Source organism: Nicotiana tomentosiformis, chromosome 12, assembly GCF_000390325.3.
Source record: "Nicotiana tomentosiformis chromosome 12, ASM39032v3, whole genome shotgun sequence".
In the NCBI taxonomy this organism is placed as follows: Eukaryota; Viridiplantae; Streptophyta; class Magnoliopsida; order Solanales; family Solanaceae; genus Nicotiana; species Nicotiana tomentosiformis.
Window position 1 is genome coordinate 93,307,420 of NC_090823.1, and position 13,399 is coordinate 93,320,818.

Consider the following 13,399-nt stretch of genomic DNA (forward strand, 5'->3'; position numbering starts at 1 on the left):
TCATTGTCAGGAGGAATATTATCTAGCTTCTCCTTTAATTAGGTGAATCATTTCTTTATTTACCCAAATATCATTTATTATTGTTCATTGCTATTTAATGCTCATTTATTACTCACGTTATTTGGAATGATTGTCACACACAATTATTATTTTTCTGTCAGATCTGTTCAACATCAATCACGCTTTCATAACTCGCATCTAGAAATATTATTGTTAATTAGTTTTAACCCCTTAATATATAGATTTAATTATTTTAGCCAAGAAACCCACTTTTTGGTCAAACGGATCTATTGAGCGAGAATCCTTAAATGATAAAATTAGCTCGTTTACAAACATATATTGCATTCATTTCTGGATGCAAATGCTGTAATGCTTTATTATTTTCACCTAACAATAGTGAGTGGGGGTTGCACTTGCTGTTTATGTATTAAATTTTATTAAGAAGATCGCTATCAGACAAGTCGGAAAACAGACTTAAAAAAAAATAAAGATAAAACTGAGCTGCAACTGTAGACAGCTAGCTAAAACCTGAATACCTATTAACAAATCCTTACAAAATCCATGTTGCTTCACCTCTAGTATTTACTTTGTAGGACCTAACCACAACTTCCTCATTTAGTGCTTTGTTTTTCAAGTTGATCATTTCAAAGATCTGTCACCTTTTTATACCAGTTTTTTTCTTATGATTTTGGGGCAATACTTCCAACATTCTTCTTTTCCTTGTGCAACATGATTCAAAGGGCTGCATGCTTTCCCAGAGCTCTACTTTCTTCTCTACAGAAGGTCAGTTGTTCTCCATCTTCCTAAAAATTTCTCGATATGGTATCTTTTTGTTTTTGTATAATCATTTAATATTTGACATTCACTAGCCCGACGATTCTAGTTAGCATTGTGAAAACGCTCCCTACTATAAGTTTCTCCATTTTTAGGACTAGAATTCGAGGCATCTGATTAACGGTGAAAGAATCTCTTCCAGCCCACCTAGATAATCTCCATATGATATAACCATAATTTTTCTTATGCAATCCTTTTGGGAGTTTATTCTTGTAGGATACTCTTTCTTATCCCATTTTACGGGGTTCAAAATATACTTTTCGTCTTTAAAATTTTTTCATATAATTTAATCGATTTTTAACTTTAAGAAAATTATAACGAATTTCAGTTTATATATGATACTATTACTATTTGGAGATTTAAACAACTTTCTCTTTGACCACAACTATTTTCATGTATATATTTCAACTATTTTTAATTATAAAAAGTTTTTTGTTATAGTACTTATTCTTAGTATCTAGTTTTTAAGCATGTAAAATATTAGGGATACTAAAATCAATGCCCGATCGAAATGAGATACTCATATTCCGAGCCTCTTCGTTTTTTTATTTTTTTTATTGCAATGAAGAAGTAGCTAATATGTTTTATGTAATTTAAATATATGAATTTAATTTATACAAAAATCTAAATAATTAATGTAAGAATTGAAATCCTGAGCTAGTTGTCTCTGTCTAAAATTAAATAAAACATATGTTTTAGTACGTTTACAAACATGTACAACTCCAAAAATATGCCCACACCGGTGGGGCAAATAAATTTAATGACCCTTGGGCTGATGTTTCCTACACACACACACACACACTTTGAGAGTTTTAAAAAAATAAGTATTTATTCGACTACACAAATTTTAAATATTTTGAAAATGGTCAATTATAAATATTATATTTTATAATATTTTTATGTAACTTATAAATATGTATTATATATATCCTCTTCCAAAACTTAAAACATGAATTGGGGCGAAACATAATAATTTACTGTATTAACCAACTATTCTTTGGGAAGATGTTATTTTTGAAGTAGCAGAACTGCAGAAGGGAGGGGGGAAGAATTAGATCCTGGAGGCTGCCAAGCTTAATTAAGTTTGGTAGAAGTATATTACCCCCTCTATAGTTATAATTATTTGAAATAATTTGACTAGACATAAAACTTAATAAAGAAATAATTATATTTAAAAATTCATGGTTCTAAAACGTCATTTTAAATAAACATGTCATACTTTTTAAAAAGATTAAAAAAATATAAATATTAAATTGGAATAGAGGGAGTATATGAAATATAAAAAGATGAAAACCAATCAATAACATAGAGATTCTCAATAAATACATAACACATGTTTTACAAATATGATTATTACAAAATAATAATTAACTAACATGTATTTGAATTAATACATCATATGCAAAGAAGTTTCTACCATGATTTAATTTGCATCACAATAACGAATTGATGAGTGACTTTATGTCATTGTAGGTAGGAGTTAGGTACTTTACTGCCCCTGCAGCTCTAACTTCTGCACAATCTTCTGCTGATTGGTGAGTTGCATTTAATTTGAAACCAACAACTCCATGTTGGAAGTTTATCGTTTACGAAAAAAAAAGAAAGAAGTTTATTGTTTGTTTGAGGTTTTTCAACTTTTGAGTTGTTTCAAACTGTTTGTTTGAGCTAAAACTTGAAGAAAAGTTATATTTTAAGGGTCTGCAAACTCTATTTCTCCAAATTTTAAAAAATTGAGAAACTTCTAAAAGAGTTACTGATTAAGTATATGGACATGAATTCATTTGAAGAAAAAAAAAATTAAAAGTTTTGTAACTGGAAACTATTGTTTTACTTGAAATATTTCTAATTAGTTTTTCATAATTCGAATTCTCTATTGCAAGATGAAGTTGAAATAATGGACCAGATTAAAAAACAAAAACATATTAAGATTTTAATATATTTCAAATATTATCTATGGATAAACGGCTAAGTTTTTGAAAGATTTGAAAAATGAATTCAAAAATTCTAAAAGGTACAGTAATCTTTTTCCAAGATTTAACTCAAACAACCCGAAATCTTATAATTCTCTGATTTTTTTTAACCTTAATCCTTTCTTGTTTATATAAATAATAAATCACTTTGTGTTCCTGAGTCTACCTTACATTGTTATTATGATGTCAGGGATTACGAATCAGCGGATTATGATTGGGATAATCTTGGATTCAAGTTGATTCAAACTGATTATATGTTTATGACAAGATGCTCTCAATATGGGAATTTTGAAAAAGGCCAACTTAATCCTTATGGGAACATTGAATTGAGCCCCTCTGCTGGTGTTTTGAACTATGGACAGGTTAATTCTTTATTTTCTTTTTAACTCAAATTTTCGTGTATCATCTGGTACTCGCTTTGTGCCCCGACTAATTCGGATTTGTACAAGAAAGTCTAATTTTAGGGAGATAAACAAAATTATTTCCTATCAAGCACGACTCCATTTCAAACCCGAGATCTCTAGTTAAGGCCAAGTATATACTTACTACCACACCACAAACATTTTTTCTTTGGAGATGTATTGTCGTCAAGTACCTCAAGCTCTTATGATCCGTAAAGATCTGGCACTTCCCCCAATAACTTTTCTTTACTATGAAATATTCCTTCACGATCCAAATGAGAGCAGACAAGATTATCATAAAATCAAACTAAAGATAAAATTATAACATTGCCAGATCTTTTATTATCATAGTCGACAATATTTTGAACAACTATAAAATGAACAATTATATTGTGGGGATGAGTTTGAATGACATTATTCGTATGTTGTCTTTTTATTATAATCGTTCGTTTAGAGAGACAATGAGGTACTAATCAGCAATAGTAATTAGCACCAATTTAAAATTAACTAGATATCCTAAGTTATCAATTTGCAGAGGGATTCAGTTCTTCTATTCTTACCTTAGAAAGTTCTTAAACTCCTTTCTTGCCAGTTGAGTATATTGGACCACAAAACAGATAAGTATGGGCATTTAAAGAACAAGTGGTCAATTGACTCCTCCTCCCTTTCACTCAAAAAAAAAAAATACTTGATTTTATAATAGATATTTAATCAATGTTTTAGAATAACAAAAAGGATTTTTTTCCCCCTTCAAATTCACCTGAATTGACCAATTACTTGACTGTGAATTAAGTGAGACATTAATGAAAAAGACAATGTATATTAGACAACTATTCTTATGGTCCCTTATGTTTGGTGGTAGTGTAAAATAATCCTCTAAATATATCCTTGAACAATTAGTTCTTTAAGGTTGCCAAAAGTAAATATTTTTTGTCTCTATCAAATATTTATAAACCATCGACAATAGTTGTGGTGGAGTGTTAAGTAACCTTTTATGCTTAATCAGAGGTTTCGGGTTCGAGACCTGGGTATGAAGCACTTTATTCTTTAATTTGGGACTTTCCAGCTCAAATATAAATTTAGTCGGACATCAATGCGAATATCGAATAACGAGTGAAAACACAAAAAAGATATTTAATAAACTCCGATTGTTAGATTTAAGTACATTCTAGTAATTGGAGACTAAAGGTAGATATGAAAAAAAGTACTCAAATAAATAACTTCATATTTTTCTAAAATATCAAATATTTTAGAAAATAGGTTGCCAGAACTATTACCATTTGGACCGGAAGTATGGAGTGACTGTAGTGTTATTTAATGTTTCTGACCACGATATGCTAGTAAACGTTAAGACAACTAGACAAGGCTCTACTGGCTACCAAACGACTTAACTCTTTTCATATAATAATGTTAAACAAAAAATCATTTTGGTAAACTGATGCAATTTAAAAAAAATTCAAACAGGGTTTAATTGAAGGTACAAAAGCTTATAGAAGAGATGATGGACGTACTTTTCTTTTCCGTCCACACGAAAGTGCAATTCGAATGCAAATTGGTGCTGAAAGAATGTGCATGCCTTCCCCTTCTACTCAACAATTTGTCGATGCTGTCAAGCTAACTGCTCTGGCTAATAACCGTTGGGTAATTATTCATCTCTTAAAATCTTCTATTAAAGTGTGTTTGGTACAATAGAAAATATTTTTCTACGATTTTTTTAGTGTTTGATAATTATCTTGAATTGTCAAAAAGATTATCGGCCTGAAAAGAGGATCTAGAAAATTATTCCATACAATAAAACAGTTTTCAGTGCAACATTTAATTTTCTTCATACCAAACACACATGGATTTTTATTTTCCTCGTCGATCCGTAATATCAGCACATGTTAGTAGCTATTTTGTGACCATGTGTGTTATTAATAAGAACAGATTCCACCTGCTGGCAAAGGGTCACTTTATATTAGGCCTCTGCTTATAGGAAATGGGCCTATACTTGGAGTGGCTCCAGCTCCTGAGTACACATTCCTTGTCTACGCTTGCCCTGTAGGAAATTATTTAAGGGTATGTGAACATTGCCATTTCTTTTCTTGATATAATTATTATTTCCTCAATCTATTAGCTTAAAGTTTTACTTTTGTTTGTATTTCCATATAGAATGGAACACAACCGTTAACCTTATATGTTGAGGAAGAACATCATCGTGCCTCACGAGGGGGAGCTGGTGGAGTCAAAAGCATTACTAATTATGGCCCGGTAAATGCTTCGTACTAATACATATTTGGCCGATCAACCAAAAATAATTATATCCGCTAACTAAATATATACAAAAAATATGTATATTATACATTTATATATATATATTTTTCGGCTATTATTTTTAGAGCGGCTATACTATGTTGTTTACCCTAGAATTTTCGTGCAAATGGTATCAAATGGTCCATCTTTGGATCTTAGATGTACGTCCTTAATTTTTGGTCATGCAGGTTTTGAAAGCTATAAAGAGAGCAAAGGAGAGAGGATACTCAGATGTATTGTACCTTGACTCAGTAAATAATAGATATATTGAAGAGGTCTCTGCCGCTAACATTTTCCTTGTTAAGGTAATTAACTCCATGTTCTACTTATTTATATAATATATACCCGTGTTAGACGCAAACCAGAACTTGTATAATGGGTTCAATTTCATTGAATTTTATTTACCGTTGAATTCATTGCACTTTTGAAATTATGGTTTCAGAATTTTATTTTTGTTGAAATTTTAGTTATATATGACATATATTCCTATTCCGTGTCAAAAATATTGAATTCGACTGGCCTATTCAACAAGCTCCATCAGCTATTGATTACATTGGTTTTACAGGGAACATAATATTTTGATCCTCAATTAATGAGATTTTAAAACGTCTTACAGGAAAAAGTCATTGCAACTCCAGTTCCCAGTGGAACCATTCTTGAAGGAATCACAAGGAAAAGCATTATAGACCTTGCACATGATCTTGGATACCAGGTATTAGGTGTGACAAACGGGCGGTTCGGGTCGAAAACGACTAATAAAAAAATGGATAAATTATCCTACCCGACCCATGTTTAATATGGATAAAAAAGGGGTTAACCGGCGGATAATATGGCACTTTTGGGAGAATTCTTAGTCTTCCTAACTTGAGGAGCCCCCAATTTGAGGCTTTACAAATGTAAAAGTTAGACCCATTGGTTATCCATTTTCTAAATGGATAATATGGTTCATATCCATATTTGACCCGTTTTTAAAAAGTTCATTCTCTAATCCATTTTTTAGTGGATAATATGGGTGGTTAACTGTTTTCTTTTAACCATTTTGCCACCCCTACCAGGTATATATATTGAATAACCGTGCAATTTAAGAATGGGTTTAATTTATTTAATATATGTTGTAGCTGATTCTCTTATTTTTCAAGGTAAGTAGTTCAATTTATATATTATAAGCATTTAGGTTATCATTTAAGTGACATAATAATATAAAATTTCTTTTACTTTATCAATATTGTATTAAAGTTAAACTCGCAGAGAATCAATAGGGTACTAATTATAACAACATGAACCACAAGAAGGGATGATTTTTTAAGGGTTTGTACACCTTGGTCCAGGTTGAAGAACGCTTGATTGAAGCTGAGGAATTGATTAGTGCAGATGAAGTTTTCTGTACAGGAACTGCACTTGGTGTTGCACCAATAGGAAGTATAACTTACAAGAACAAACGGTAATATTTAAATTCAATTTGAGATTTCTCACTGCTCTGATATATAATTATCGCTAAGATATTGCTTACAATTAATTATGACTTAGCTTCATTCAAAAATTTTAAACTATTACCGTTACTATATTTTCTTTATGTGTCATACATATTCAATTCTTATTCTGCTTCTATTTGTTACTTTAGCTAACTAAAATTTGCGATATAAACTTGCAGGATTGAATACAAGGTAAGCTCAGAACTAATTAGCGAGCAATTAAACACGAGACTAGTAGCGATTCAAAAAGGTATTATCGAGGACAAGAGGGATTGGGTTCTTGAGATTAAGTGAGCTTTAGTTTGATGACGTTAGCAAAGTTACACTTGCAAAATTTGTGCACCAGTTTTTTTTGTAAAAAGACTATGCAATGTAATAAGTTATAGTAAGTAATTATTTTGAGACATGAGATTAGACAAATTATCATTGTATTAATTAAAGCGTTATGCTCTAATAGCTCCTTATACCCTAAATATTGGGCCGTTGGATTGAGTGGATGTTTTGAAATTGCATAGATCTTTTGTTGGATAAACATTGTGGCCAAAATGTTAGAGTCTCACATCGGCCATTAATAGATGGAAATGTTATTTTATATGGTTTTGGACAATCCTCTCAACTTAATGAGCTAATCTCTAGGGTTAAGTTAGGACCAAGGTTCATTTATCACTAATAAAGACGTACCAAATGCAGAAATGCTCCAACAACGACCTCTCAAATAGTCAAATGTTTAATCTCTTTTGGGATATTGTATGCTTTGGGTCAAACCCACACGATTTTTTCAAAAAGGTCTCTCGTCATTAACAAATCTCTATATTTTATATGTAGATTCTCAAGTTCGGTATTGAAGTAACCGATCCCCACACTATCACGCTGCCATCATGTCACGACCCGGAATCCCAACCTCGGAGTCGTGATGGCGCCTAACATCCACTTGCTAGGGAAGCCAACGTGAGATAGTTAATTAGTCAAATTTTAACAGTTTAAAATAAAGTGATGATAAATAACGAGAGATAGGTACTCAAACTAATATAACACTAGCATAAGTCATGTAATAATATCTCCTCCCAAAGATCCAGAGTCACGAGTACACGAACTACTAGAAGTTCTATAAATAGAGTCTAAAATAAATATAACTGTTTCGAATGAAATGAACAGTAAAAGAGGAAAGAGGAAGGGGACTTCAAGGTCTGCGGACGTCAGCAGATCTACCTCAAGTCTCCGAATGCGATAATCCAAGTTAGCGCACCTCACGTACAGCTGGGACCAATACCAAAATCTGCACAATAAATACAGAGTGTAGTATGAGTACAATCGAACTAATGTACTCCGTAAGTGTCGAGTCTAACCTCGACGAGGTAGTGGCGAGGCTACGACAGGACACTCAGGTAATTAAACCTATACAAACATAGATATATGTAGCAAACAACAACAAAATAGAGATATAATATGGGCAGTTGGGAGGGGACATGCGAAAGAGGGACAAGATACGATAACTACAACAGGAATGACAACACAAGACAGTCAAATAAGTCATCAACCAATAAAGACGGATAAACATATGGTATAAAATGGAACGGCATCACCCTTCGTGCTTTTATTCTCAACCTTACCATGAAATGATGATATAAGTAGAATGAAATGGCACGGCATCACCCTTCGTGCTTTTACTCTCGATTTGCCCATGTAACAATGAATAATTGATATAGATGGCACGATATCACCCTTTGTGCTTTTACTCTCAATCTCACTATGCATCAATGAATAAATGATATAGATGGTACGAAATCACCCTTTGTGCTTTATATCTCTTCCTTACTATGTATTAATCAATAAATGAGGCAATAAAATAGCACGACATCACCCTTTGTGCTTTAACACTCTCCCTTACCATGTTGAATATAAAAATTCGGGAGAAGAATAATGCAAAGGATGTACTTTACGTCAATTATGATTCCAAGACATCAAACCTCAACTTCCAAAATACTCAACCATTACTAATTAATCCATAAATATGGAAGGAACAATCAAATAAGTAATAATCTAATATAAGCATGGATGTCATAATTGAAGAGGCAATAAATCGCAAGGAAACAAGTTCTACGTGCATGCTTTAACCCAACAACAACGCATAAGTACTCATCACCTCACATATATATTGTACCCGCACATTAAAAAGGTAGCAAATAGGCAAACAAGTCCAAATCCCTCAAGTCAAGGTTAACCACGACACTTACCTCGCTCCGCAATTAATTCAAAGCTCTACCAGGGCCTTTCCTCTAAAATCTGCCTCCGAACCAACCAGATCTAATCAAAATCGACTCAATAACATTAAATATGGCTAAGGAATTCAATTACAGTACATAAAGTTAAGATCTTTACACTTTACCCAAAAAATCAACAAAAATCAACCCTGGACCCGCTTGGTCAAAACCCGAGATTCGGACCAAAACCCATTTACTCATTCACTCTCGAGCTCGATTATATAATTAGTTTTGAAATTCGACCCCAATTTGAGGTCAAAATCCAGATTTGTAAAAAACAAAAACCCCAATTATTCCCAAATACCTAATTTTCTACTATGAAAGGATAAAGATTAAAGCTAGAAATTAATGGGTGATGATGGAAATGGAAGAAAATAAGTTAAAGTATACTAACCTATGAAAGGATGATGAATTTTCTCTTTAAAATCGCCTCTAGGCTGAGCTCAAATGGAAAGATGGTGAAAAATGGGTGAAATCCTTATTTTTAGAAGTTTATATGACTGGGCGTCAGGTGTTCATCGCGTTCGCGAGACACTTGACATGTTCGCAAAGGGCACTAATTAGTTGGATTACGCGATCATGAAATACTCTACGCGTTCGCGCAGGCTTATCCCACCTTGCCTTCGGATTCGCGAGACACCTGACGCGTTCGCGTAGAGTAATTTCCATTCCCCAGTCCCCGCCTCTCTAACACTACGCGTTCGCGATGATGTGGTCGCATTTGCAAGGGCAGACCCCCCCCCCCCAACTGCTCCGCGTTCGCAATGAGTAACTCCACCCCAGTCCCAACTTTCCCCTTCGCGATCGTGAAGCACACAACACCAGAAACCAGCAGAAGCTAAACCAGCAATTTCCTTAAGTTCAAAGCATCTGCAACCTATCCGAAACTCTCCCGAGCCCTCGGGCTCCAAACCAAACATGCACATAAGTCCAAAAACATCCTACAAACTTGCTCGCGCGATCAAAACACTAAAATAACATCTAAAACTACGAATTGGTCACCAAAACAAATGAAATTTTCAAAGAAGCTTAAGAACTTTTATTTTAACAACTTGACGTCCGAATCACGTCAAATCAACTCCATTTTGCACCAAGTTTTGCAGACAAGTCATAAATAAAGTAATGAACTTATATCAAGTTTCGGAATCCGAATCCAGACCCGGTGACAAAAAAGTCTAACTACGAACAAACTTGAAATTTCTTTAAACCTTTAAACTTTTAGTTTTCAACAAATGGTGATAATTTGAGCTAGGGACTTCCGAATTCCATTCCGGGCATACGCCAGAATCCCAAATCATGATACCGACCCACTGGGTCCGTCAAAATACTGATCCAGATTCGTTTTCTCAAAACGTTGATCGAAGTCAACTCAAATGAGTTTTAAAAACCTTTCGAAAAAAGACACGGACTGCACACGCAAATCGAGGAAGACTAAATGGATCTAGTCGAGGTTTTGGAACACAAAAATGAAGGTTAAAACTATAAATGACCTATCGGGTCATCACATTCTTCACCTTTAAAACAAACATTCGTCCTCGAACGGACATAGAAAAGTACCTGGACTGGTGAAAAGGTATGGATATCTACTCCGCATGTCCGACCCAGACTCCCATGTAGCTGCCTCGATCGACTGACCTTTCCACTGCACTCGAACTGAAGGATAACTCTTCGACCTCAACTGCCGGACCTGCCGGGCTAGAATAGCAATCGACTCCTCCTTATAAGTCAAATCCTTATCCAATTGGACTGAGCTAAAATCTAACACATGGGACGGATCGCCGTTATACTTTTGGAGCATGGACACATGGAACACTGGATGGACTGCTGATAAACAAGGTGGCAATGCAAGCTTGTAGGCCACCTCACTCACTCTCTAAAGAATCTCAAAGGGTCTGATACACCTAGGGCTCAACTTGCCCTTCTTTCAGAACCTCATCACACCCTTCATAGGTAAAACCCGGAGCAACACCCTCTCTCCGACCATGAATGCAACATCACGAACTCTACGGTAGACATAACTCTTCTACCGAGACTGAGCGGTGTGAAGTCGATCCTAAATAATCTTGACCTTATCCAAGGCATCCTATACCAAATCTGTACCCAATAACTGAGCCTCCCCCGGCTCGAACTATCCAACTGGCGAACGACACCGCCTCCCGTATAATGCCTCATAGGGAGTCATCTGAATGCTCGACTGGTAGTTGTTGTTGTAGGCAAACTCCGCAAGCGGAAAGAATTGATCCCAAGAACCCTCGAAATCCATAACGCACGCGCGAAGCATATCCTCCAATATCTGAATAGTGCGCTCGGACTGTCCGTCCGTCCGGGGGTGAAATGTTGTGCTCAACTCAACATGTGTGCCCAACTCATGTTGTACGGCCCTCTAGAAGTGTAAGGTGAACTGTGTACCTCGATCAGAAATGATAGACACGGGCACACCATGAAGACGGACGATCTCGCGGATGTAGATCTCAGCTAACCTCTCTAAAGAATAGGTAACTTCCACTGGAATGAAATGTGCCGACTTGGTCAACATGTCCACAATGACCCATACCGCATCGAACTCCTTCTGAGTCCGTGGGAGTCCAACAACAAAAGCCATAGTGATACACTCCCACTTCCACTCAGGAATCTCTAACTTCTGAAGCAAACCACCAGGTCTCTGATGCTCGTGCTTTACTTGCTGACAATTCAGACACCGAGCTACATATGCAACTATATCCTTCTTCATCCTTCTCCACCAATAATGCTGCCGCAAGTCCTGATACATCTTGGCAGTGCCCAGATGAATAGAATACCGGGAACTATGGGCCTCCTCAAGAATCAACTCACGAAGCCCATCTACATTAGGCACACAAATACGGCCTTGCATCCTCAAAACCCCCATCATCTCCAACAGTAACCTGCTTGGCACCATCGTGCCGCACCATGTCCTTAAGGACAAGCAAATGTGGATCATCATACTGATGCTCTCTGATGCGCTCATACAAGGAAGACCGAACGACTGTGCTAGAACACGACTGGGCTCTGAAACATCTAACCTCATGAATTGATTGGCCAAAGCCTGAACATCCGTAGCAAGCGGCCTCTCACCAACTGGAATATACGCAAGGCTACCCATACTCATTGACTTTCTACTCAAGGCATCAGCCACCATATTAGCCTTCCCAGGATGATACAAAATGGTGATATCATAGTCTTTCAACAACTTTAACCATCTCCTCTGCCTCAAGTTGAGATCCTTTTATTTGAAAAAATATTGTAGACTCCGATGATCCGTGAATACCTCACACGACGCGCCGTAAAGATAGTGCCTCCAAATCTTCAGTGCATGAACAATGGCTGCCAACTCTAAGTCATGAACATGGTAATTCTTCTCATGAACCTTCAACTGCCACGATGCGTATGTAATTACCGTACCATTCTGCATCAATACTGTTCCGAGCCCAATACGAGATGTATCACAATACACCATGTAAGATCCTGAGCCGGCAGGCAACACCAACACTAGCGTCGTAGTCAAAGCAGTCTTAAGCTTCTGAAAGCTCAACTCACACTTGTCCGACCATCTGAATGAAGCACCCTTCTGGGTCAATCTAGTCAATGGGGATGCTATAGATGAATACATATCTACGAACTGGCAATAATAACCCGTCAAATCTAGGAAACTCCAGATCTATGTAGCTGAAGTAGGTCTAGGCCAGTTCTGAATTGCCTCAATCTTCTTAGGATCCACTTTATGCCCTCTACCGATACAACATGTCCCAAAAAGGCGACTGAGTCTAACCAAAACTCACACTTTGAAAACTTGGCATATAACTGCTATCTCTCAGAGTCTGGAGTACAATCCGAAGATACTACTCATGCTCCTCTCGATTGCGGGAGTAGATCAAGATATCATCAATGAATACAATCACAAAAGAATCCAAGTAGGGCTTGAATACCCGGTTCATCAAATCCATAAATGTTGCTGGGGCATTTGTTAACCCAAATGACATCACTAGGAACTCATAATGCCCATACTAAGTCTGAAAAGCCGTCCTAGGGACATCAAATGCCCTAATCCTCAACTGTTGGTAGGCAGACCTCAAATCAATCTTCGAAAATACTTTGGCACCCTGAATCTGATCAAATAAGTCATCAATCTTCGGCAATAGATACTAGTTCTT

General features: G+C 35.8%; 1 protein-coding gene across 1 annotated transcript; it reads left to right on the forward strand.

Annotated features, from left to right (window-relative positions):
* Positions 1 to 596: 596 nt before the first annotated feature.
* Positions 597 to 7,461, forward strand: LOC104088384 (branched-chain-amino-acid aminotransferase 2, chloroplastic-like). The gene is made up of 10 exons (XM_070191901.1): positions 597 to 783; positions 2,308 to 2,369; positions 2,995 to 3,166; positions 4,670 to 4,846; positions 5,132 to 5,263; positions 5,357 to 5,455; positions 5,686 to 5,802; positions 6,114 to 6,209; positions 6,826 to 6,938; positions 7,149 to 7,461. Exons 1-10 carry the CDS (start codon positions 730 to 732, stop codon positions 7,261 to 7,263), a joined length of 1,137 nt encoding a protein of 378 aa, XP_070048002.1. The 5' UTR covers positions 597 to 729; the 3' UTR covers positions 7,264 to 7,461.
* The last annotated feature ends 5,938 nt before the right edge of the window (positions 7,462 to 13,399 follow it).

Excerpts from the sequence above, each read along its gene's own strand:
- LOC104088384 (XM_070191901.1), top strand. The coding sequence starts at position 730 with ATGATTCAAAGGGCTGCATGCTTTCCCAGAGCTCTACTTTCTTCTCTA. Across the intron at positions 5,803-6,113 it reads CTAACATTTTCCTTGTTAAG|GAAAAAGTCATTGCAACTCC; the intron begins GTAATTAACTCC and ends AACGTCTTACAG. Across the intron at positions 6,210-6,825 it reads CACATGATCTTGGATACCAG|GTTGAAGAACGCTTGATTGA; the intron begins GTATTAGGTGTG and ends ACCTTGGTCCAG.